The sequence below is a fragment of the Callithrix jacchus genome, chromosome 7, assembly GCF_049354715.1.
Source record: "Callithrix jacchus isolate 240 chromosome 7, calJac240_pri, whole genome shotgun sequence".
Classification (NCBI taxonomy): domain Eukaryota; kingdom Metazoa; phylum Chordata; class Mammalia; order Primates; family Cebidae; genus Callithrix; species Callithrix jacchus.
This window is the reverse complement of record NC_133508.1, coordinates 28,424,893-28,449,860: the sequence shown is the minus strand read 5'-3', so window position 1 is coordinate 28,449,860 and position 24,968 is coordinate 28,424,893. Positions and strand designations below refer to the sequence as shown.

The 24,968-nt window shown below is 35.7% G+C and overlaps 1 protein-coding gene across 8 annotated transcripts in view; it reads left to right on the top strand.

Moving 5' to 3' along the window:
* Positions 1-24,968, top strand: part of MPP7 (MAGUK p55 scaffold protein 7) — a 255,825-nt gene that overhangs the window by 155,030 nt on the left and 75,827 nt on the right. For all 8 annotated transcript variants that reach the window (XM_078329683.1, XM_078329681.1, XM_078329680.1 and 5 more), the window contains 3 exons: positions 4,431-4,508; positions 6,918-6,998; positions 23,611-23,742. In XM_078329683.1, the coding sequence (XP_078185809.1) occupies positions 23,671-23,742 (72 nt within the window). In that variant the 5' untranslated portion in view covers positions 4,431-4,508; positions 6,918-6,998; positions 23,611-23,670. The remainder of the gene's footprint in view (positions 1-4,430; positions 4,509-6,917; positions 6,999-23,610; positions 23,743-24,968) is intronic.

Sequence of the window (24,968 nt, the reverse complement as noted above, 5' to 3'; positions counted from 1 at the left end):
TGGTGGGTTCATGGCTTAGGAGTTGAGAGTTTTATCCACCAAGTCCAGGAGTCCTACACTGTAAAGTTAGCAAAGTGGCTGGTGATATTTCAAGGTCACACATCGGAAGTAAATACATATCTATTTTTATTTTCCCCTCTTTTTATTTTTATTTTTTGAGACAGAGTTTCGCTCTTGTTGCCCAGGCTGGAGTGCAATGGCACGATCTTGGCTAGCTGCAACCTCCACCTCCTGGGTTCAAGCAATTCGCCTGCCTCACCCTCCCGAGTAGCTAAGATACAGGTGCACACCACCATGCCTGGCTAATTTTGTATTTTTAGTAGAGACGGGGTTTCTCCATGTTGGTCAGGCTGATCTGGAACTCCCAATCTCAGGTGATCTGACCACCTTGGCCTCCCAAAGTGCTGGGATTACAGACGTGAGCCACTGCACCTGGTCATAAATACATAGTTCTGAAAGGATTGTGTCCCGTGGATTTTTTTTTCAGTACCCAGAATCTTCTCCACATCCCCAGTATTTTAAATATGGAGGTAGATTGGTGTATGAATGCATGTGCTAATTCTAGATCTGGTAACATTGATTAACATGCTGAAGAGTGAAACTACTGAGTAGTAATTTTCAGTACTTTTTTATACTCTTAATAGAAGCCAATAAAAGGACTACAGCATTTTACTTAATGTAATATAATTCAGATAACCATGGTGAAGTCTGTACATCGAGAGGTATAAAACGCATGACTGCATTGAGGGCTACTTTATTCATAGTTTAATTATTGAAGCTTTATTTTTGAAAGTTCTACTGTATGTGCAAGTAAAACAGAGCTCACTAAAATCAAACATTATTTTTAAGAACTATGTAAATGAAGGTAATTATGTCTTCCTTATGAGAACTACTTACATGTTGAAATGATTTTTATTTTTACTAACTTTTTCTGATTGCAAATGTAATTATAGAAAAAAAAACCCTTATGGACATATACATAGAGCATAATGCATATGGATTTTGAATTGTTCTTTTTTCTTAATAGTGCATTTAAAATAGTGTAGCATGTCCTGACATTTAGGATCTTGCTATTGAATAACTGTAATATAAAATTAATTTAACCAGATTTCCCCTTTTCTCCAGACTTCTTTACTCCTAACTCCTTTCTTCCCTCATCACCTTGTCTGCTTCCTCCTCTTCTAGTTGCTCAGGGGATAAAAATGAAGTACACTTTTCTCTCTCTCTTTTTTTTTTTTGACATGGAGTCTTGCTCTGTAGCTCAGGCTGGAGTTCAGTGGTGCAATTTTGGCTCACTGCAACCTCCGCCTCCCGGGTTCAAGCCATTCTTCTGCCTCAGCCTCTCAAGTAGCTGTGACTACAGGCATGCACCATCACCCCTGGCTAATTTTTGTATTATTAGTAGAGATGAGGTTTCACCAAGTTGGCCAGGCTGGTCTTGTACACCTGACCACATGTGATCTCCACAACCTAGCCTCCCAAAGTGCTGGGATTCCAGGTGTGAGCCACCGAACCTGGCCTGAAGTATACTTTTATTATGTGATTGAATCTGCAAAGGGAAATAAATGTTAGTTAGAATAAATGAGGTTTTGCATGTTTCGCTGTACCTGATACTTAGATGCTAGTTTGCTCACTGATGGTGGAACCACATCCTTGGTTATATATTTGTCTATCAGATCTCAAAATGTTCCCACTTTTGGAAATTTGCCACACTGTATTGGAGTAAATTTTTCTGGGATATAAAGGGAAATTATAGACTACATAAAGTTATGTTGTGTTCTTCAAGAACATGACATAAGCATCATGTGGGTATTTAAATATAAAGTAAATAAAATTAAATAAAATTAAAAATTCAGTTCCTCAAGTCAACCCACATTCGAGTGCTCAAAAGCCACATGTGGCCAGTGGCTAACCATATTGGACGAGCAGCTATAAAACATTTTCACCATCACAGGCAGTTCTGCTGGATAGCCTTGGGGTGAAGTCTATACGCATTGCCTGTTTATTAGAATTTAAAAATTATTTTTTCCTTTTGGTTATCATAAATACTAATAAAAAGCAGAATTTCTGTCAGTATTTTTGGGAACAGTGAACAGCTCAAAATTGTTTAGAGTAAATTTTTACTTTCCTACCAACTTAATTTTTAAAATGATGCAGTAAAGTAAAATACATATTAACACAGAGTAACCAGCCTTTTGAAATTCTGGGAGAACAGTTTTAAAATGTTTGATGTGGTACAAGGTCCAGGAGTGGGCAGGCTAGGGGTGGGATATTCATCAATTGAGTCAGGTTCTAGAGAAGATGATGGAAGAGAAACTGACTATTTGTAAAAGACACTCAGAAGCAGAAAATGAAATGGAGAAATAACGTCTTTATTTGGGGCACGTGATTTTAGGTTATAATTAGAGTATTCATAGAAATTAACCTGGGAAAATTGGAAGCCATCAGAAAGAAAACATAACAGATGGAGAGGAACCACCAATGAGAAAGAAAATGTAAGGGATGGAGAGGAACCACCAGTGATCCTCTAGTCAATGAAAACAGTCACTGCAATTTGTTATGTACCTATCCAGCCTTCCTTTCTATGCATAACAAGCAGGCCATACTCACTAGACTGCCAAGGATGGCAGTGAAGAACACAGATGCAATGTTAGTCTGAGAGGAAAAGTGAGTGATTAGAAACTCTAACACTGAGCCAGATGGCTTGAGCTTGAAATCTCGGCTCTGCCTCTTACTGTCTGCAAGAACATAGCAACTTGTTTAACTCTTGTTTATCTGTAAAATGAGATGCTCATGCTATCTACCTATTTATGTTCTTGTGAGAATTGAGGAATTAAAATATTAAACTAATTAAAGACTATGTTACTCCTATTACTGTCAGCTATAAGGTGGGTAGTACAGGCCCATGGTAAGTTCTTAATAAATCTCTATGTTTATTATAGCAGGGAACCAGACATTTAAACAAGTAATCGCAGTGAGATTAGATGAGTTTTGTGATAGGGTAAGTTCAGCAGTGAATTAGATGAGTTTTGTGATGGGGTAAGTTAAGTATTCTATGATAGTATATATTGAGGTGACTTAATTCTTGATAATTATTTAAACAGTGAATTTAGCTTTTAGTATGATTACTTTTTGTTTTAAATTATACTTTCATAGTTTATCAAATTGAATCTAACTCTTTTTATAGCTCGCAGTCTTTAAAGTTTGTTTATTACCTTGATATGATACATATTTAAAGGTTCCAAGATATCCAGTAAAAATACGGCTCTGATCATTCCGGTAATATCATAGTGTCAAAATTCTTTCCCTGAAGCTTTACATTGTGTACCAGGTTGCCAGAAGGTAATAGAACCCTCTCTTAGCAATAGCATCTGGCTAATCAGAATAAATTTATCTTCCAGACTTTTACAATCGAGTTTGATTAGCTTTGAGGATAATTAAAGAGTATATTACTTGATACCTATTAAAAACAGGAAATTGTGAGGTGCAACTGTTTTTCATGTATCATGGGGGACATTTTTCTTCAACTATAAATAAGAAGAGACCAAAATAAGTTTTCAAGTGTAAAATGTTCAGGACACCTGTACAAGAGCTGAAATAGATGTCACTTAAGTGCTGATAGTTATGTGTTTGTCAACATGTCTTTTGTTTCTCAACTTTCTGCTAGATTTTATGAGGAACTCAGTTTGTCTTATATGGCATTTATGTAGATCCTTGCTTTTGTGTTTCTTTGGTCACAATAATGGGAAATGAAGGACCAGTTTTTTTTTATTACTATAATTATTTTGCAATGTGAAAAATGATCTCATTTATGCTAAATAATTAAAAGAAATGTCACTAGTTATGAGAAATCCCTTCATTTCTTAAAAATTTGAATTTGAGGGGGAAAATTGGCAATTTCTAAAAAAGAATGAATAAGTGTAATAAAAGGAACAGTGTGCTTAGGCAGATGTTTCTGGATGTGGCACCCAGGCACAAATAGTGCCAGCTTCCTCCCTCTTGACAGCGATTCCATGCCAAGCTGCCAAAATGTGGCTGGCAGTTTATTGGTTTGCTTTAATCATAATTTATGTTTCTGGCAGGAATATAAACTGCAACTGATACTTGAAATACTGCAACAATAGATTTTAGGTATGATAGACATCACAAAACATACATGTTTATTGAGGGGAAAGAGTTTCTTAGTTTTCACATAGATTCTGTTTGATAAAGACTGTTTTCTCCATCAGACTCTATGTTGTAAACACTGGACCATAGTAATAGATGAATTAGGCACACATACATGTCACCTATGGGTTTATATGAGCATATACAAACATGTAACTGTAGAATATTCAAGGATTCAGATTCTCTTTTCAAGTATAAAAATGTGCAACTGTCTGAGATTGTTTGCTAGCAGGTGAACTTACATGCATTTGATTTTCTTCCAGATTCATGAAAAACTACACTATTATGAGAAGCAGAGTCCAGTGCCCATCCTCCATGGTGCGGCAGCCTTGGCCGATGACGTAAGTGTGCCTGTCCGAGCTCACCAGGATGTGTCTGCCACAGACCTGGCCCAGGCAGAACCTGTCCTAGTGCAGACAGATGCGTGTGATCCTATGAGGGAAAAGCAGAAGAGGTTGCAAATATTTCTAGAAGTCCTGTCATCACTGAGCTTATGTTAATATTATGTTGATTTCCATTTACTTTCCTGTTCTAAAAATTTTGTATGTAGCTACGCTCTTGTTCTGCTTTTATAACTACGTAATAGAGATTTTAGGCTTTAACCTCATGTAGAGAGCGAAGCTGTCAGCTGCTGGTGTTCTGAGAAAGTCAAAGACAAGAGGAATGCTTTGGAGAAATAAAGACAAATGAGAAAGCTATATTGCTGACAGTACTAAAAAATGACAGATACTAAGATATGAACGAGATATATGAAATATGTAAAAGGACAGGATTGTTTTTAAAATGGATTATAAAACATAGTAATGATTTATGGATATTAGACTTTTCCAAATTACTTTCATAACCAAAAAATAAATTTTAGAAGCAGTTGGCATTGATGGAGTAGTTAATTTCCTGTAGCTATAATTTTATTTTAAACTTAGGGGAAGGGAACTAACTCACTGATTCTTACTGTTAACTTTCGGACTCGGATGAATTGAGAACACACCTGGATAAACTATAAAGGACACGAAGCTGGAAGAGAAATATGTTTAGTGCAAAGGCTGGTTTTAGTGATATCCCGTAGCTTATTTGTTGCTTTTAATATGTTTTCCTTTATTTTTGATAAAATAATCTATAATTCAATGTAAAATATCTGGGCCATAATATAATTTAAAAATTGGCCATTTTGAGAAGTTGATTTTATTTGGGCTACTTTGCATTCTAATTTAGAAAATACACGTATGTATAAATATTCAAGCTGCATGCTATTTGTTTAGTTCCCCAACATTTTCCTTTCTATTTTTATCTACAAAGATTACAAGTGTGTTTAATATATATTTAATCAGGAAGCTTACTTCTGCATTATTGAACCAAAATTTTTTAAATGAAGGTGAATAAAGATGTAGATATGGTTAAGTAAGGCACAGTTGCCCCCCAAGAAAGCCTTAAAAACCAGTTTTAAAACACTTACTATTCAGAGTTTTGGGAAACATTTGTTTATAAACCAATGTTGTTGTGGCCCAATCATATAGCACTAATACTGCTTTATAAAAAATTAGAGTCTGCTATGTAACTATGATAAACCATAGTATCTTATAATTTGTCAGAGCAGTATATTTAAATGTTAAAATATATTATGTTTTAAGTGATTAAAAAGTGCAAATGACCTTTATGTCTTTTTGTAAGCTAAAAATTCTATATAACTATTACCTCAGAAAAGTAAAAGCAATTTTGGAAAGGTAATTAATGACTGTATAATTTTCTATGATTTTATTTTTTGTGTATTATTTATATTATGCCCTTCTTTTAGAGAAAAGTCCTTTTCCAGAGATAAGAACAATTATTTTTAAGCTTGGTAGAAAAAGTAGGAGCAAATGGAAATTTCATGCAAGGTTTTAAGAAGGGTTTTTTAATAAAAATGCATTTATATATACCACATATTTCATAATTCTAATCTTTTTTTTCCTGTTTGAGTCTTGTTTTTCTTCTTATGAAAATCATGTGCTTTTTCCTATACCCTAAAATTGAGTTGGAATTTGATAAGACTATCTCTTATGGAAGACATGAGTCAGTTTCAAAGTTCTAACACCTTCTTTATGTAGAACCCAAATGGGAATTCTTGCTTATTATAGGAGGGAACAGTCAGCATTTTTGGTACCAGGGTAGCTGTTAACCCATTATAGCTCATTTTACGATTGGTATTATGGTTGGTTGGTATTTAACAGATTTCTTCATCTGTATGGGTAAACATAATAAAAGTTTCAGGCCATTTGCTCTATTAGGGGCATTCTAATTATTTTTACCCTAGCTCTAAACAGCACAGCTACTGTGGGTTTTTGGAATCCCCATGGGTTTTTGGAAACCCTGTGGATTTCACCACCTCATTCAGAAGCTCTGTTTTTGTGGAGGATGGGAGAGGTTACAGTGTCAAAGCTTTATCCAGTTCTTACAAGTGGTCCTTTGTCTAGGTGCAAAAGACCATTCACATAGATGAAGTGGTGGGGTTTGCCCTCCTTGCAATAAATCAGAAGGTGATATGGCTGATATGATTACTTGATTTGTGCTCAGCCAAGAGCTTGGGCTCGCATCTGGACTACCGAAGGCCTAAGAAGAAGAGCAATGATTGATAATCTGTTTTCTTATATGCTGACCTCTCCTTAAACATTGGAAAGTAATAGCCTTGAGCAGACAGATTTTCAGCTGTCACACACCGAACCTCACAATGCTCTTACTAAATGTTCTTTACGTCAATGTAATCTCCCTTGCAGCTGGCCGAAGAGCTTCAGAACAAGCCATTAAACAGTGAGATCAGAGAGCTGTTGAAACTACTGTCAAAACCCAATGTGAAGGTGAGGACATGTTACGCTGGTAATAAATACCTTCCAACAGGGCCACTTTCTGAGCCTTCAGATGAATTTTGTTTCGAGCATCAATTCTCAAGTAAATGTGTTTCAAATAGGGCACAGTATTTTAATAGCCTAAATCTATGAATGAGAAAGAGGTGAGCTTTTGATTATGTGATGAGAAACTGCAAAATACGCTAATTGGGAAGCTCAGAATTTAAGTTCTGACAAATATAATATAGCTTCAAGGTCATTTTCCTTTTAAATAAAGTTAAGAGCACATTGTACAGAACCTACTAGTAATTTTGTTTAGGTCCATTTTACTTGGGTAGTTAACGGAATTCCAATATTTGACAAATACACCTATTTTTCTGTAGGATCATTTCAGCATTCCTCTTTCTTTCTCCTTTCCCCTCCCCATTTCCTGTCCTTTTACTAATTTACGTTTCAAAATATAATTCCGTTTTACAGAGAAGAGCACTTTTCCAGTGTAAAATACCCATAAAATATTGGCAGACAGGTTTCGGTCCTCCCTTTCCCATTGCCTCTTAAGTTTATCACTTATTTTTCCTCCAAATGTGAGCAGCCTACAGCTGGCATTTCAGATTCTTCTGCAGTTATTCTGAGGTTATTAGTGTACTAAATCCTGCATTGTATATATTTTGGACTTGACACTGTGGCAATTTTGTGTCAGATATTGTTCTGTGAGTCAGAATTACATATGGATCATATTACATATGGATCATAATTACATAATTAAAATGATCATTTAGCTTGTGATGATTACTGGTGAGCATATGTAAAGTGTTGAATGAAAATTTCTGCCAAGATACAAAAGCTGGTTTCTACCTTTTTTGAGAAATAGCTTTTTGAATTTTGTGGTAGTTGGTCTTATATTTATTTTTATAAAAAGAGAGATGGTATTAAATAAAAGATGAGGTTAAAAACATGCATGGACTATAAAACCTAATCCCTGTAAGTAAATATAAGTACATGAATGTATTATTGTAAAGGCTAAACAGGCTATGATTAATGATGTGAGGGTAATTGATTTGTAGTGGTTCAGGAAATTCATTAAATTTTTGTTCTAAAAGAACAAGGATCAGATTAGAGCAGAAAAGTTCCTTGATGTTAAAGACAAAGTGTGTAAAAACATTAAGAGAAGGAGATTTTTAGCGAGAGAGTGTTCTGAAGATTTCTTCATTTGGTCTTAGACTGTACCTGAAAAGTCAGTATCACCCAGGGGAGGGTGAGGTTAGCTATGAGAAGTTTGCTAAACTCCTTTTTGAGATTATTGTGTTGGTTCAAGGGTATTAAAAATGAAAGCAGCGTGTTTCAGATGAAAAAAAAAATCCCTGATTGTGGTATTTGGTTCAAGAGTGTTTCAAATGGAATAGCTAATTATGCAATAATATGCTGGATGAGAACTGGTATTTGGCTCAAGAGAGAGGTATGTCTTTAGACAGTATTAAGAAGGGCCATTTGATAATATTTTACAATAATTAGTTACATTTTATTATGTGAAAATATTTTAGGTGGATAATTTATTTTTTGTATTTATCTAGCGGTATGACTAAAGAATGGTGTAAAGTTAGCATGAAAGACATATTTAATAAATATGTGTAGAAAATAGATATTCCAGGATATACGTTCTTTCATTTGACAGTGTGAGTTTGTAGTTAACCAGTCTTGTATCTTTTTCCCTTTTTGGACCTAATATTTAACATTGCTTTTTTTGAAGTCATTCATATTATCTACCATCACTTTGACCTCATTTCCATATTACTTTAAGAAGTTAAGCCCCCAAATAGATTTTAGACTATTTCGGGATATAATCAGTTAATCTATTTTTGTCCTGGGAGTAAACTAAAATCTTTGTTTGTTTCCCTTTTAAGCAGAAGCAAGGTATATAGATTGTTAGTTGAACTGTTAGTTAAAATATGAAAAATGTAAGTCTAGTGTGTTAATTTGAATATTTAATTTCTGGTGGATTAGGGAAGTTATTTACTTTTTAAAGATTTGCTATTTCATTTTCAGTGCTTTATTCATTTTACTGAAAAGAAAGTTGATGTATATCTTCAAAGTAATAGAACTTTAAAAAAAAACAACAGATAAACAGACACACAGACATGCACAGACACAAACACCCAAATATGCACCCACTGTGGGAAGATATGTGGATAATTCCCATATTTCACTCATCTGCCAATTCTTTCTGAAAAATTTTAAACTTTCTTTGACAGTTTATAAAAGTCACCAGAGACAGATCTTCATCCATTCATTTATTCTCAGTTTTTTTTCTTTTAATGTCTAGTGTGTGCCAGGTTCTATGGATGCAGATTATAGAAGATTACATACACACACACACACACACACACACACACACACACACACACACACACACACACAAAGGTGATAGGAGAAATACTGGATTTAAAAGAGGGAACACATGGATATGATGTAGAATGAATAGGAATGGTGCTAAACCCAGACTTGGGCAAGAGGAGAATATTGAAGAAACCTTTACAGAGGAAATGGCATGTAAGTTGAGACATCACGGTGGAGTTTGAGGAAACCAGAAGGGGACAAAGGAGTGGGAGATGGGTTGGGGGTGGGATGTGAAAAAGAAATTATTTAGGTACAGGGAAGAGCATATAAAGTCCCATAAAGGAAAACTCTAAGTTTGAAGGTGTAAAAATGCAAAACCAGCTGCAGAATGGGCAAACAGTGGCTTGCGAAGGAGGAAGGGGTAAAAGTTTGGAGCTGGGGAGTCAAGCCTTTTGAGTTGGGTTTGCCCAGGATAGTCTGGTTCATGCTTGCAGTTCCAGCATGATTAGTGATAGCCTTTCTCCCACTTTCAACTGTTTCCCTATTTGGGTGATAAATTATATAGCCACCCCTGAAATTATGAGCTTCTTAAAAAGTGGGAAGCCATTGAAAGGATTTGAACCAGGAAGTGATACATCACTCCATATGTAGTATACGGAACAGGCTTTTGAGGCACTGGGTGGTGTAGAATGGGAGGAATGCAATACTGAATAAAGGAAGGCCAGTGTGAGCCTGTAGAAATAATTCAGATAGAACACTAGCATTTTGGGAGGCCGAGGCAGGCTGATCACCTGAGGTCAGGAGTTCGAGATCAGACTGGCCAAGATGGTGAAACCCCCTTCTCTACTAAAGGCACAAAAATTAGCCAGGCATGGTGGCAGGCACCTGTAATCCCAGCTACTAGGGAGGCTGAGGCAGGAGAATCACTTGAACCTAGGAGATGGAGGTTGCTAAGCTGAGATCCTGGATGAAAAAAAAAATTAAAAAGAACACGATTGAGGTCATAAGGAAAGAGTGTGGGATAGGTGAGAGGAAGCATGGGGGATGGGCAGCTTGAGGGACAACTTCAATACATGGTCTTGGAATAACTAATAGTTGGGGGAAAAAAAATAAGAAAATTTGCCACTAGAGTGAACTCCAAATAGATTAAAAATTTAATTGTAAAAAGTTGAGCCATAAGAATATTCTTAATTGAAAAAATATATATTAGAAGAAAATTTGAAAGTTACATGATAATGAATAGAAAAGCATTTGAACCAAAAAAAAAAAAAACAGTAATACATACATACAAACACAAACATGCACCCATAAAGGAAACAATATTTTAAAATTCATAAGTGAGGTTAGAAGGAATCATTTATTAATATATATGATTTATGATATTTGTCCTTAATAAGATGTGAAAACTTATTACATTCACTTTATTTTACTTTTTACAAAGTGACTTGATGAAGACTTAAAAGGAAACAGAGATAATTGTATTTTTCCTTCAAATTATAAAGAATATAGAAGCCCCTATTCTCATTACTTTATTAGTGAGGATGAATATCTTTTCCTATGCCTATATGTTTTTATTTCTTCTGTGAATTATATGTTCATATACCTCTAGGGATAGCTGCTATTGGCTGGCTGCATTACCTTTCAACGTTTTCTGTATATATAAATATTAAATGTGATTTTCCCTCCAGTATATTCTATGGCATCATAGAATGTATTACTTACTGTGATTTTTTTTTTTTTGCTTTTAATATTTTTGGGATTTTGTAACCTTCTCTTTGTGTCAACAAAATGATCTATTTAACTTAATCCTTGCAGATGCATCTTTGTTATTTCTGTTTTTCTGCTATGTAAATAATACTATGATGCACATCTTTTATATATTAGAGAATTTATGGAATATTTTGTCAAAATATATTTTAATGAGGACAGTACATTATTGGGACATACATCACATTTGGGCATTTTACAGTTTTGATCATTATTGCCAGTTTGTTGTTAAGACAGATCTTCTCGAGCACCTACAGTATAGTGCATGAGAAGGCCTGTTTCCCTATGCAGTTGCAAATTTATATGCAATTAATTGCATAAGCTCTTTTCAACTAATATTTTTTTTTTTTTTGAGACAGAGTCTTGCTCTGTCACCCAGGTTGGAGTTCAGTGGCACAATCTCAGCTCACTATAACCTCTGCCTCCTGGGTTCAAGCAATTCTCCTCACTCAACCTCCCAACTAGCTGGGACTAGAGGTGGGTGCCACCACACCTGGCTAATTTTTGTATTTTTTGTAGAGTCAGGGTTTTCCTGTGTTTGTATTTTTTGTAGAGTCGGGGTTTTGCCATGTCAAACTCCTGGCCTCAAGTGATCCACTCTCCTCGTCTTCCCAAATTGCTTGGATTACAGGCATGAGCCACCGTGCACAGCCTCAACTAATATTCTCTTTTAGCTTTGCTATTTGATCACCATTAGAATATAAGCTACATGAAAGTAGGAAATAAAAATTGCAGATGTATAGCAAGCTTTCAGTGAGTACTGTATGATTAAATAATGGGTAGTAAAAATTTTGTTTTTCCTAATGCATTGTGAGTGATAAAAGAATATATATATATATATATGTGTATTTCTCTTTAGTTACTTTCTTTTAATCTTACTTGTATTTTCTAAGACTGTGTAGAAATATGTACTTTTATGTAGTAGAATTTGGCATTTTTCTTTATGACTTCTGGGCACCGAGCTAGCTTAGAAAGGACTGACATTCTTCATGACAAGTTTATTAAAATTGTCTTTCCTATTCTTTTGGCTTTTAAAAAAATTGATTTTTTAAAGTTTGAAATAATCTGTATGCTACTTTGTTGTATGGTATAAGATGTGGTTCTAGTGTTTTTTATTCAAGTGGATAGCAATTTTCTCACAGTTTGATTCATCTTTGTTATACATCTGAATCTGTTTTGAACTCTTGGTTTGATTGCTATTAATTTAGTTATCTTGTTGTTTTAGTAATTACAGCGTGATACTTGCTAAGGCCAAATTCCTATCATTATTCTTGCAAATGTATTTTTCCAGAAGAAATTGGGAATTCTCTTTTCATGTCATTGAAGAACCCCATTGGGATGCAATTGAATTTCAAATCAAAGAACACTGCAATTTATTTATTTAGGTCAAATTGTTCCCTGTGTAAGCTTGGAATATTTTCTGCTAAGTCTATTCCCAGGCCTGATGTGTACATGTGTGTGCACATACACATATGTTTATATGTATTCACACATGTATAAATTAATTTTGTATAATTTAATAATATGTATAAATTAATGTTCCCCCATGTATAATATTTATTATTTTCTAACAAGTATGTTGTTTCTATACAGTAAACATGTTAATTTCCATAATACTTATTTTATATACCATACCAAAGTATCTCATATCTTTTAATTTTCAATGTTATGTTACAAAGATTTTTTTAAAATCTTTTCCTTTTTAGTAATTATAGATCATTTCCCCACTAATCTTATTGCCTTGATATGACTTGTGGGAAAAAATGCTCAGAACTTGTAAATAACTATATGCCTTTGTTTTTCTGTACCTTTATGGGGGTACTTCTGTGCTTCCTGTATTAATAAATATGGTGTTTGTTGCTGATTTCTGATAGAATATTTTACAAAGTTTTGTTCTGTCATTTTTTAAAAAAAAATAAGTCAGGATTATGTTAAATTGTATCAAATGCCTTTATGGTACTTACCAAAGTGATCATAGGAGCTTTTTTAGTTGTTAGCTTAAATAATAATGTACAGATATTTATACTGATAAAACATTAAATTCTTGGGATTAAGCCTTTTTGATAAAAGACTTTTACATATTATTTTATAATATATTACTTTGGCATTTAAAAAAATCATCCTGAGACCAAAGTTGTGCTGTTATCTTTTTATACTTTGTTGTTAGGTTTTACGTTTGGCTTGTGAGACCTTTGAAAAAGAAATGTTGTGTTTTATTACACGTTGGAATGCTATAAATAGTACAGAAAGCTTTAATACAACCCTTTTTTTGGTTCAAATGCCATCTCTGGGGACAATTTTTTGATAGTGCTTTCAATTTCTTCTGTAGTTATTGATTTAATCCAGCTTTTAAGCACTTCTAGAATTACTTCATTATTTATTTTTTCCGAGGAAACTTCACATTTTATTAAGATTTCAACCATGTTGGAATGGTGTTCAATTTATCTGTTGGTTTCTATCTGAAGTTATGTCCCTTTCCTCAGTGCTATCAATATACATATTTTTTTCTCTCGTTTCTTGCTGTACATAGCAGAAATGACTAATTGTCTAATCTCTCAAAAGAATTGGCTCTTTATTATTCTGTTTTTCTTTTTCTTTTTTTTGAATCTAAGTCTCACTGTGTCACCCAGGCTGAAGTACAGTGGCAGGATCTCAGCTCCCTGCAATCTCTGTCTCCTGGGTTCAAGCAATTCTCCTGCCTCAGCCTCCCAAGTAGCTGGGATTACAGGTGCCTGCCACCACACCTGGCTAATTTTTGTATTTTTAGTAGAGATGGGTTTTCACATTTTGGCCAGGCTAGTCTTTTTTTTTTTTTTTTTGAGGCGGAGTTTCACTCTTGTTACCCAGGCTGGAGTGCAATGGCGCGATCTCGGCTCACTGCAACCTCCGCCTCCTGGGTTCAGGCAATTCTCCTGCCTCAGCCTCCTGAGTAGCTGGGATTACAGGCATGCACCACCATGCCCAGCTAATTTTTTGTATTTTTAGTAGAGATGGGGTTTCACCATGTTGACCAGGATGGTCTCGATATGTTGAACTCGTGATCCAACCTGCCTCGGCCTCCCAAAGTGCTGGGATTACAGGCTTGAGCCACCGCTCCCGGCCATAGTACGTCTAGTACGTCTTTCTTACTGATGCACAGGAAGGTCTTCTTATCTTTGTTTCTAGCACATAACACTGTGCTTGCAACATTGGGATTCCCAGTAAGCTGAATTCAATGTAAGTTATTAAATGTTTGGTGGGATTTTTATTTTATTATAGCCTTCTTTGTCTCTTCATATAAGATAATTTTGTACATATATATGACATTCAAACTTTTCTTTCATATTCTTTAATTCATAATATTGTAAGATTGTAATTTTATTCATTTTACTCTTTAGGAATATCCTTCTCTGTTCAGAAAAATGCCAACACTTTTCTTATATAACCTGTTGCCCTCAAGTAGTTGATAGGAAATGACTTGTTATTCTGTAACAACAGTGTCACCTGAGAACTGTCACAAATTGAAATATTATACCCCGAATGAATTGATCAATCAATTGCCATTGTAAAAAATAGATTATTCCTATTAGTCAATAATGTCTACAAAATCCAGGTCAGGAAAATAAATGCAGTATAAAAGAAACAATAGATGTCTGAAAATGTAAAAGTAAGTAGCCAAAGGCCTAACTAAATTAATTGAATGTGAATACTTCCTGCAATAATGAAATAGGCAAAAGCAATAATGTTGGTAGCATTTAGGGGCATTGATGGAAGGATGTTGTTCTATACAGAGACTTTGTTTCTAGGGAAAGCAAAGACAGTCATTAATAAATCAGAACCACTTCAGCCATCAAATTGCCACGTTAAAGGCAAATTAACCTGAATGAGTCATCATTCCAGGGGCTCACTTTTGATAAAACAATGAAATGACATCATCTCTAGAATGTGACATTATAACTTAGGAAGTCAGGGAAAATTTGGTAGATTTTTTAAAAGGCAATAAAACAAGAAGATTTGTTGTGATTTTTAGCTTCCAAATATTCACTTAACAGAAATTACTCACTGCCTGAGCATGCAAGATGGATGAGGCTTCATTAAAATAAGCTGAAGGAAAAAGTTAAGCTTCCTTTTGGAGGGATAAATCAATGTTACTCATCCTTATAAGCTAGACACTTAATTCTGTGAACCTGACAGATACTTAGAACATAAAGTTGACTCCAGGGGGTCCAGTGCAGTGAGTGCTTGTGAGCCTGATGAGTTACAAGGCTAGTGTTCAATTTCCTGCAGATTCTTCTGAGCAACAGGTAAACCCATCAGTTGTGATTGGTGGTTCTGGCATATGGAAACACAATTTCCATTTAGGTAATGCCTTTTGAAAGGAAAGTCTGTATATTAAAGAATAAAATCACATCAGTTAAAACAGGGTAATGGAATGCAAAATTTGTTTTAGTTGTCTAAAATTAAAAATGTTGCTGTCTAACAATAGTCATGAAACAAAGGCTATTAAAAATTATGAACTGAATGCCTATGAAATTATTTTGGAATGCAGACATGGAACAAAGCTAAGGAGAAAAAATATTTAACAATATTCTTAATATTGCTTGTCAATGATCATAATTGCTTTATTAAAAACATTTTATTTAGCTATCTCTATTTTACTATGTACAAGATAGTTTACATAGATACACAGATAGTAGGCATTCCTAGTGTTCTTTATTCCTCTGTATGGACCCACATTTCCATTCACCAACATTTTCTTTCTGTTTGAAAGACTTTCTATGACATTTATTACAATGTAAGTCTACTGGTGATGAATTCTTTTAGCTTTCGTATGTTTTAAAAAAGTCAATACGCCTTCATTTCTAAAAGATATTTTTGCTGGGTATAGAATTGTAAGTTATCAGTATTTTCCTTTGAGTATTTTCAAGATGTTCCTTCACTGTTTTGTGGCCCACATTGTTTCTGATGAAAAGTGTGCTGTTCTGTTTACAATAGCAAAGACCTGGAACCAACCTAAATGCCCATCGATGATAGACTAGACAGGGAAAATGTGGCACATATACACCATGGAAAATTATGCAGCCATCAAAAACAATGAGTTCATGTCCTTTGTAGGGACATGGGTGAACCCAGAGACCATCATTCTCAGCAAACTGACACAAGAACAGATAATGAAATACCACATGTTCTCATAGGTGGGTGTTGAACAATGAGAACACCTGGACACAGGGAGGGGAGCACTACACTGGGGTCTGTTGGGGGGAAGAGGGGAGGGACAGTGCGGGGTGGGGAGTTGGGGAGAGATAGCATGGGGAGAGATGCCAGATATAGATCAAGGGGAGGAAGGCAGCAAATCACACTGCCACGTGTGTACCTATGCAACTATCTTGCATGTTCTTCACATGTACCCCAAAACATAAAATGTAATTAAAAAAAAGAAAAGTGTGCTGTTGTTCTTATTGCTTATTCTTTTATACATGTATTATTGTGTTCTTTTCTTTGGATGATTTTAATATTTTCTTCTGGTTTTAAGCAATTTGGTGGTGTTTTTTGTTTGTGCTTGAGATTGAACTTCTTGAACATGTAGGTTTATACTTTTTTCATCATATTTGGACTTTCTGCCGTATTTCTTTCAATAGTTTTCAGCAACTGCCCCCTTTCTTTGGAGATGCCAGTTAACATGTGTATTAGGCCATTTAAAGTAGTTCCCCAAATCACTAAGTCCTGCTCATAATTTCTCAGTATATTTTCTTCTTGTGTTTTGTAGTGGACAGCATATGTTGCTTACTCTCCAAGATTACTTTTCCTTCTGCAGTATCTATATTAATCTCATTCAGTGAACCTTTTTCTTATTTTGTAATTTCCATCTCAAGTTTGATTTGAGTAATGTTTATATAGTCCATATCTCATGTTTAGTCTTTAACATTTTTGAGCATGTGAAATATAGTTATAATAATAACTTTTAATTTTCTTATCTGCTTTTTGTGTAATTTTAGGGTTTGGTTTTATCTAGTTTTATTATCTGTGCAATTTCAGGGTTTTGTCTCATTGTTTTATTTTTGTTCTTCATTATGAGCAGTGTTTTCTGTTTTCTTTGCATACCTAGTAATTTTGAGTCATTGTGAGCTTTATCTCAATTGACTACCAGTTACTGTGAGTTTTATTTTGCTGGGTATTTTTGTGTTTCTATATATCAGCCTTCTCCAACCTTTTTGGCCCCAGGGACTGACTTCATAGAAGACAGTTTTTCTATAGATGGGGATTGGGGAGTGATTTCCTATGATTCAAGTGCATTACACTTACTGTGTACTTTATTTCTATTATTACATAATCACCACCATGTAGGATTAGTAGGAACCCTGAGCTTGTTTTCGTGCAACTAGACAATCCCATATAGTGGTGATGGGAGACAGTGACAGATCATCAGGCATTAGTTCTCACAAGGAGCATGTAACCCAGATCCTCACATACTCAGTTCACAATAGGGTTCATGCACCTATGAGAATCTAATGCTTCCACTTTTCTGACAGGAGGCAGAGCTCAGGTGGTAATGCAAGCAATGGGAAAAAACTGTAAATAGAGATGAAGCTTTGTTCACTCGCCACTACACACTTCCTGTTGTGCAGCCCAGTTCCTAACAGGTCATAAATGGATACTGGTCTGTGGCTTGAGGTTGAAGATCCTGGCTATGGATAATATTCTTGAGCTTTATTTTGTTATACAGTTAAATTATTGGAAATATTTTGATCTTTCAAAGGCTTATTTTTTTAAGCCCTTTTTTTTTTGGTGAGATCATAGCAGCATTAAATCTTGGGCTTATTTTTTCCATTATTGAGACAATACCCATCCAACAACTCTTCTCGGTGTCTGTGAATTATGAGGCATTTCCTTCTAACTGTTAAGAACAAGAACTATTCCTGCCTTCTGCAAGCTTCAGGGATTATTCCTTGTAATGCAGAGTTTCTCAACCTTAGAACTATTGACATTTAAGGGCTGGATAATTGTTTCTGGGGTCGAGGGAACTGTCTTGTATATGATCAGATGTTTAGGAGCATCCCTGGCCTCAATACAGTAGATGGCAGTAACATCCTTTAAACTGTGACAATCAAAAAAAGTCTCCAGATGTTGCCAATGACTCCAAGGGCGTACAATTGCCCTCAGTTAAGAACCACTGCTCTAATCCTTTCTGGTGTTTTTCTTATATGATGCCATGGCTAAGGCTAAGAACTTTGCTCAGAACTTAAGGAAGACCTCCTTTAGATCTCCCAAATTCTGTATCTGTCACCCTTTCTTCTTCTATAGTCTTCCCTGGGAACTTTAGTCACTTTACCTCCGTGGATTCTTAGCTCTCTTTTCTCAACTTAAAGAGACCACTGAGTTTACCTGTGTTTCTTTTTCCCCATCACAGCCTGGAAACTCTAGGCTGTAATGCTGGGGCAATCATAGGCTCACATTATTTCCTGTCTCTCAGTGATCTCTGTCCTTTGTTGCTTGATGTCCAGCATCTTTGAAAACTATTGTTTTATTATCCTTTATTTTTATTTACTTTGAGTTTTTAGTTTTCTTCAGGTGGATTCCTGTTAACCTCATCTTGGTCCTCATCCTCTTTCTTGAAAGATACTTTTGTTGGATGCACAAATCTGGACTGGCTTTTATTTTTTCTAAGCACTTTGAAAGTATTTGAAATGTCTTCTGGTGTCTACTGCTGCAGTTAATCAGCTGCTAATCAATTTTCTTCTTTCCTTTCTGATGATCTGTCTTTTGTGCTCTGAGTACTTTTAAGATCTTCTCTTTGCCTTTGCCATTTTGCAGTTCTGCTATGACCTATTAAGCATAGGTTTCTTTTTGTTTTTCCTTGTTCCTAAAGGGTATATTGGGCTTTCTGAACCTTTAGAGTCTTTCTCTCATCAGTTATCACAACTTTGCAGCTGTTACCCTCTCAGGTATATTATCATCTTGATTTTGTTTATTTTTTCCTCCTTGAAACTGTTACAGGATACAAAAAGCGTGAACCACAAAGGAAAAAAAAATTAAGCTCATTAAAATGAGGATCCTTTATTGAACAAAAATCACCAAGAAGGAAAGTGAAAGGACAAGCTACCAAAAGGGAGGATGTATTCGTAGTACAAATAACTGACAGAGACTTGGGCCCATTATATGATAAAGAGTTCTTACAAATTAATAAGAAAAAGACAGATGCAGTAGAAAAACATGCAAATATCTTGAGGAGGCAGCTCACAAAGAGACACACGTGCCCAATAAACACTAAATGATTTCAGTCTCATTCATTATAAGGCAAATGAACATTTCAACTGCAGAATATGCCACTATACACTCAGAATGGCCAAATTTAAACTAACAATGTAAAATGTTTGGGATCATGTTAGACAGCTAGAAATCACATATGTTGTTGGTAGAAGTGTAATTGAAAAACTACTTATGTTGAATGTACTATTATATAACCCGTGACCCAATCATTCTACTCTTAAAATACTTAACCAACATCATATATATATACGTGCATCAAAAGATATGGAATGTTTATGGCAGCATTATTATACTAGCTAAGAACCGAAAACAACCCAGATTCCCCTCAAAGGCATAATGGGTAAAGAAACTGTGAGATATTTGTATGTTGGAAGACTATATAACAATGAAAAATGAATTACTTCTAACATCAGTAACAGTGTGGGTGAATTCTGCTAACTTAATATTAGGGAAAAACGAATATACACTTGTAATTCCATGATTTTCAAATAGAGGCAAAGACTGATACGTTGAGGGGTATAGAAAGCATGGTGACTAGGAAGGATCATAAGAGAGGCCACTGGAGTCTGGTTAATGTTGTATTTCTTGTTTGGGGATGTTTATAGGGGCATATTCATTTTTGAAATTTTATACTATACACTATACATTTATGATTTGTACTTTTTGTATATATGTTATAGTCAATTCAAAAATTTGATTAAAAACAGATACTATTTGTCATTTTAGAGCTTCTGTTTCAGTAGACAGCAAATATTTATGATATAAACATAAAATGTACATATGACTATAAATGATGGACATGTATAAAGGCAAAAAACAAGGTGTTATGGGATCGAGTCACCAGGGGATCTGCTTTTCTAGGATGTTTTGGCCAGACCTCAATGAGAAAGAGTTATTCAAGTTGAATGAGTAAGAGGCAATGTAAGATAAAGTTGGAGCAGTACGCAGGACTTTTAGGAGATTCTGGAGAGTTTGGTCTTCATCCCAAGATTGATGGGCAACTTTACAATGGCTATTAAGGGGCTAGTTATGTTTTTTTTATTGCATTTTATGTTTTGGGGTACATGTGAAGAACATGCAAGATAGTTGCATAGGTACACACGTGGCAGTGTGATTTGCTGCCTTCCTCCCCTTCACCTATATTTGGCATCTCTCCCCATGCTATCTCTCCCCAACTCCCTACTCCCCACCGCCCTCCCCTCTTCCCCCCAACAGACCCCAGTGTGTAGTGTTCCCCTCCCTGTGTCCTTGTGTTCCCATTGTTCAACACCCACCTATGAGTGAGAACATGCGGCATTTCATTTTCTGTTCTTGTGTCAGTTTGCTGAGAATGATGGTCTCCAGGTTCATCCATGTCCCTACAAAGGACATGAACTCATTGTTTTTGATGGCTGCATAATATTCCATGGTGTATATGTGCCACATTTTCCCTGTCTAGTCTATCATTGATGGGCATTTAGGTTGGTTCCAGGTCTTTGCTATTGTAACAGTGCTGCAATGAACATTCATGTGCATGCGTCCTTATAGTAGAACGATCCTTTGGATATATACCCAGTAATGGGATTGCTGGGTCAAATGGAATTTCTATTTCTAGGTCCTTGAGGAATCGCCACACTGTCTTCCACAATGGTTGAACTAATTTACACTCCCACCAGCAGTGTAAAAGCATTCCTATTTCTCCACATCCTCTCTAGCATCTGTTGTCTCCAGATTTTTTAATGATCGCCATTCTTACTGGCGTGAGATGGTTTCTCAATGTAGTTTTGATTTGCATTTCTCTAATGACCAGTGATGATGAGCATTTTTTCATATGTTTGTTGGCCTCATGTATGTCTTCTTTTGTAAAGTGTCTGTTCATATCCTTTGCCCACTTTTGAATGGGCTTGTTTGTTTTTCTCTTGTAAATCTGTTTTACTTCTTTGTAAATTCTGGATATCAGCCCTTTGTCAGATGGGTAAACTGCAAAATTTTTTTCCCATTCTGTTGGTTGCCAATTCACTCTAGTGACTGTGTCTTTTGCCGTGCAGAAGCTGTGGTGTTTGATTAGGTCCCGTTTGTCTATTTTGGCTTTTGTTGCCAATGCGTTTGGTGTTTTGTTCATGAAGTCCTTGCCTACTCCTATGTCCTGGATGGTTTTGCCTAGATTTTCTTCTAGGGTTTTTATGGTGTTAGGTTTTATGTTTAAGTCTTTAATCCATCTGGAGTTAATTTTTTGTGTAAGGTGTTAGGAAGGGGCCCAGTTTCTGCTTTCTGCACATAGCTAGCCAGTTTTCCCAACACCATTTATTAAACAGGGAATCCTTTCCCCATTGCTTATTTTTGTCAGGTTTGTCAAAGATCAGATGGTTGTAGATATGTTGTGTTGCCTCCAAGGCCTCTGTTCTATTCCATTGGTCTATATCTCTGTTTTAGAAATAATCACTCTGGCTACACTGTGAATTGTTGACTTGAAAATGGGCCTGAGTTGAATGCCGCTGGACCATGTAAAGACTACTGCTCCAGGCAAAAAATTATGCATCCATGATATAGACCAGGGACTTGTTAGCTTTTTTTTTTTTTTTAAGACAGTCTCACTCTGTCACCCAGGCTGGAGTGCAGTGGCGCAATCTTGGCTCATTGCAACCTCCACCTCCTGGGTACAAGTGATTCTCCCACCTTAGCCTCCCAAGTAGCTGGGACTATAGGTATGTGCCACCATGCCTGGCTAATTTTTTGTATTTTTAGTAGAGACGGGGTTTCACTTTGTTAGCCAGGATGGTTTCAATCTCCTGACCTTGTGATCTTTCTGCCTCGGCCTCCCAAAGTGCTGGGATTACTTCTGCTAACTTTTTATATAAAAAGTGGATGTTCCACCCACTAAACTTTGCCCTTGTAGCAGCCATAGACAATGTATAAATGAACGAGCATGGCTGTGTTCCAGTAAAACCTGACTTACAAAATAGATGTTGTAGTTTACCAATCTCTGATCTAGAGTAAAGAAAAGAAAATTTTTAGGTATATAGTACATTGAATAGGATATGGACCAAGTGCAGCGGCTCATGCCTGTAATTCCAGTGCTTTGGGAGGCTGAGTGGGAGGATTGCTTGAGGCCAGGAGTTCGAGACCAGCATAGTGAGACCCCATTCATACAGAAAATAAAAAAAATTAGCTGAACTTCAGGGCATGCATTTGTAATCCTGGCTACTCAGGAAGCTGGGGAAGTAGGATTGCTTGAACCCAGGAGTTTGAGGTTGCAGTGAGCTATGTTACCACCACTGAACTGCAGTCTGCACAGCAGAGCAAGACCTTGTGTCTAAAAAAATGAGGTCAAGAGATTGAGACCATCCTGGCAACATGGTGAAACCCCGTTTCTACTAAAAATACAAAAAATTAGCTGGGCATGGTGGCGCGTGCCTGTAATCCGAGCTACTCAGAAGGCTGAGGCAGGAGAATTGCCTGAACCCAGGAGGCGGAGGTTGTGATGAGCTGAGATCGTGCCATTGCACTCCAGCCTGGGTAATGAGTGAAACTCCATCTCAAAAAAAAAAAAAAAAAAGTATATGTATTGGATGTTGAGAATATCAGTAAAAGGAGAGGATTCAAGGATGATTTCTATGCTTTTGGCTTGAGTAATTTATGAATAGTTGTGCTTATTAGGGGTCAAGTTCATTGAAAGTCCAAAACCCATTCATCTAAAATAGTGAATAGTGACATGTCAAAGTTCCAGTGTTTTCCTCATTTTTGGTCTAGAATTACTTTTATTCTTTTATACTCATAGTAGTCAGCAATTATACAAACAATTAAAATGAGGGGAAAAAAAGAATCCATCTTAGTGATCATTGCTATGTTTTCTGCTAATAGGAGAAAAAAATAATAGAAAAGAAAAAAATGTAGAATATTCTCAGACTCTCATTGACAATGCATCTTTAGTCCTCATGTTCTTTCTTCCTCCAAAGGTAACATCCCCTGCACTCTTGCTCTAAATTGCTACCCCTATAAGGATAAACCAGAGAATGTACAGGTTAGAGGAGATCATATGTTGATTCTTTACATAGATTAGTGACACTTGGGACAGAGGTGGCTGCTAAGTAAAGCTACCATCTGCTCTATGAACAAGTACTATTTCCCATTCAATTTGTAAGAGGCACCTGTTACCAAAAAAAAGTGGTAATTGCCTTATTACCACTACTGTGTCAAAACTGTAATGCTGTTTTCATTTTCTTTATAGTTCGATGTGTTTAAAATTTTATATATTTATACACACATATATATTTAAGTAAACCTTTGGATGTTACAGGCTTTGCTCTCTGTACATGATACTGTGGCTCAGAAGAATTATGATCCTGTGTTGCCTCCTATGCCTGAAGATATTGATGATGAGGAAGACTCAGTAAAAATAATCCGTCTGGTCAAAAATAGAGAACCACTGGTGAGTTTTAATGCTCAGATATGAGTTGGTGTCATGATAAGGCCAAATCTGATGGTGCATACCATGTATAACTCTTTAAAATATGCTTCCTCTATGTTCTCAAGCTTTAAAAGAAATGGAACATTGAGGCCTAAAGAGCATGCTTTTGAAAAACAAAAATGAAGCCAAATAAAATAATAGGCATTTATTGGCTACATTTAAATAGCAATGATTTTTAAATATTGGAATATGAAATCAAATGAATAGAATTATTTGTCTTGAAATTTTTCTCATTCAAATGCATAATTAGTGTATTATCTTTGCAATTATTAAGGTAAAGTAAGATTGTTGTGTGAACAGATTTAACGTTTAAAAAATAAACTCCCTAGAAAAATAGAAAATACTTTCAACAGATTTGTTATTTAACATCAGTTAAATGACATTTGTTAGTTTGGGGAGATTATTGGAGAAGCCACAAGACTGTCAAAGCAAAATGAAAAATACAGAGAGAAGATTAAGAGTCAAAGATATCTTTAGGAGAATGAGTCCCAGTCATGAGAATCAGAAGTAGCCAAAGTGTGGGAAGCTAAGCTGAAACAAAATTCTAGCAAGTGGATGCTCAGGAAATGCTTGGCAAGTGATTCATGAAGTAAGGCTGTAACATTTGACAACCAAGGTGTAGGTTACCAGTGTTATCTAAAAATGCAATTTTGTTTGTTGGGATCCATAATGTGATGTCATGAATACTGAGCTTGCCTTGGATGACCTAAGTGGGAATTGGGATTCTGTCACTTCGCACTGTATCCTACAGAGAAAACCCCTCACTACCTCAGCCTCAGCTTCCTTATCAGAAAATCAGGAAATATACCTCTTTGCAAGTATTTTTTAATACCAGCTAAGATATGATGTGTTTGGAATGCTTTATGAGTTCTGAAGCAATATGCAAGGATTATGTAAATATTAGAATAGTAAAGATAAAAACTAGATCGCATCTGCTCAAGGAGAGAGTGGTTACCTCAGAGAACAGGCTGTGAACACAGGTCATGTAGGTATTAGTTAATGGATAGGAAAAAGGGTGATCACTTGAGGGGCAAGATCCCTTGAAAAAAGTGTCTTAGATGTTCTTGGTGCAAGTTTTTTGGTAAATCACACTTTAAAAACACTTATTTCAAAGGTTTAGCCTGAAATTCACTGTGCCACCTACTTGAGGAGACCTTGCAATATTGGCAATTAATAGGAGATAAATT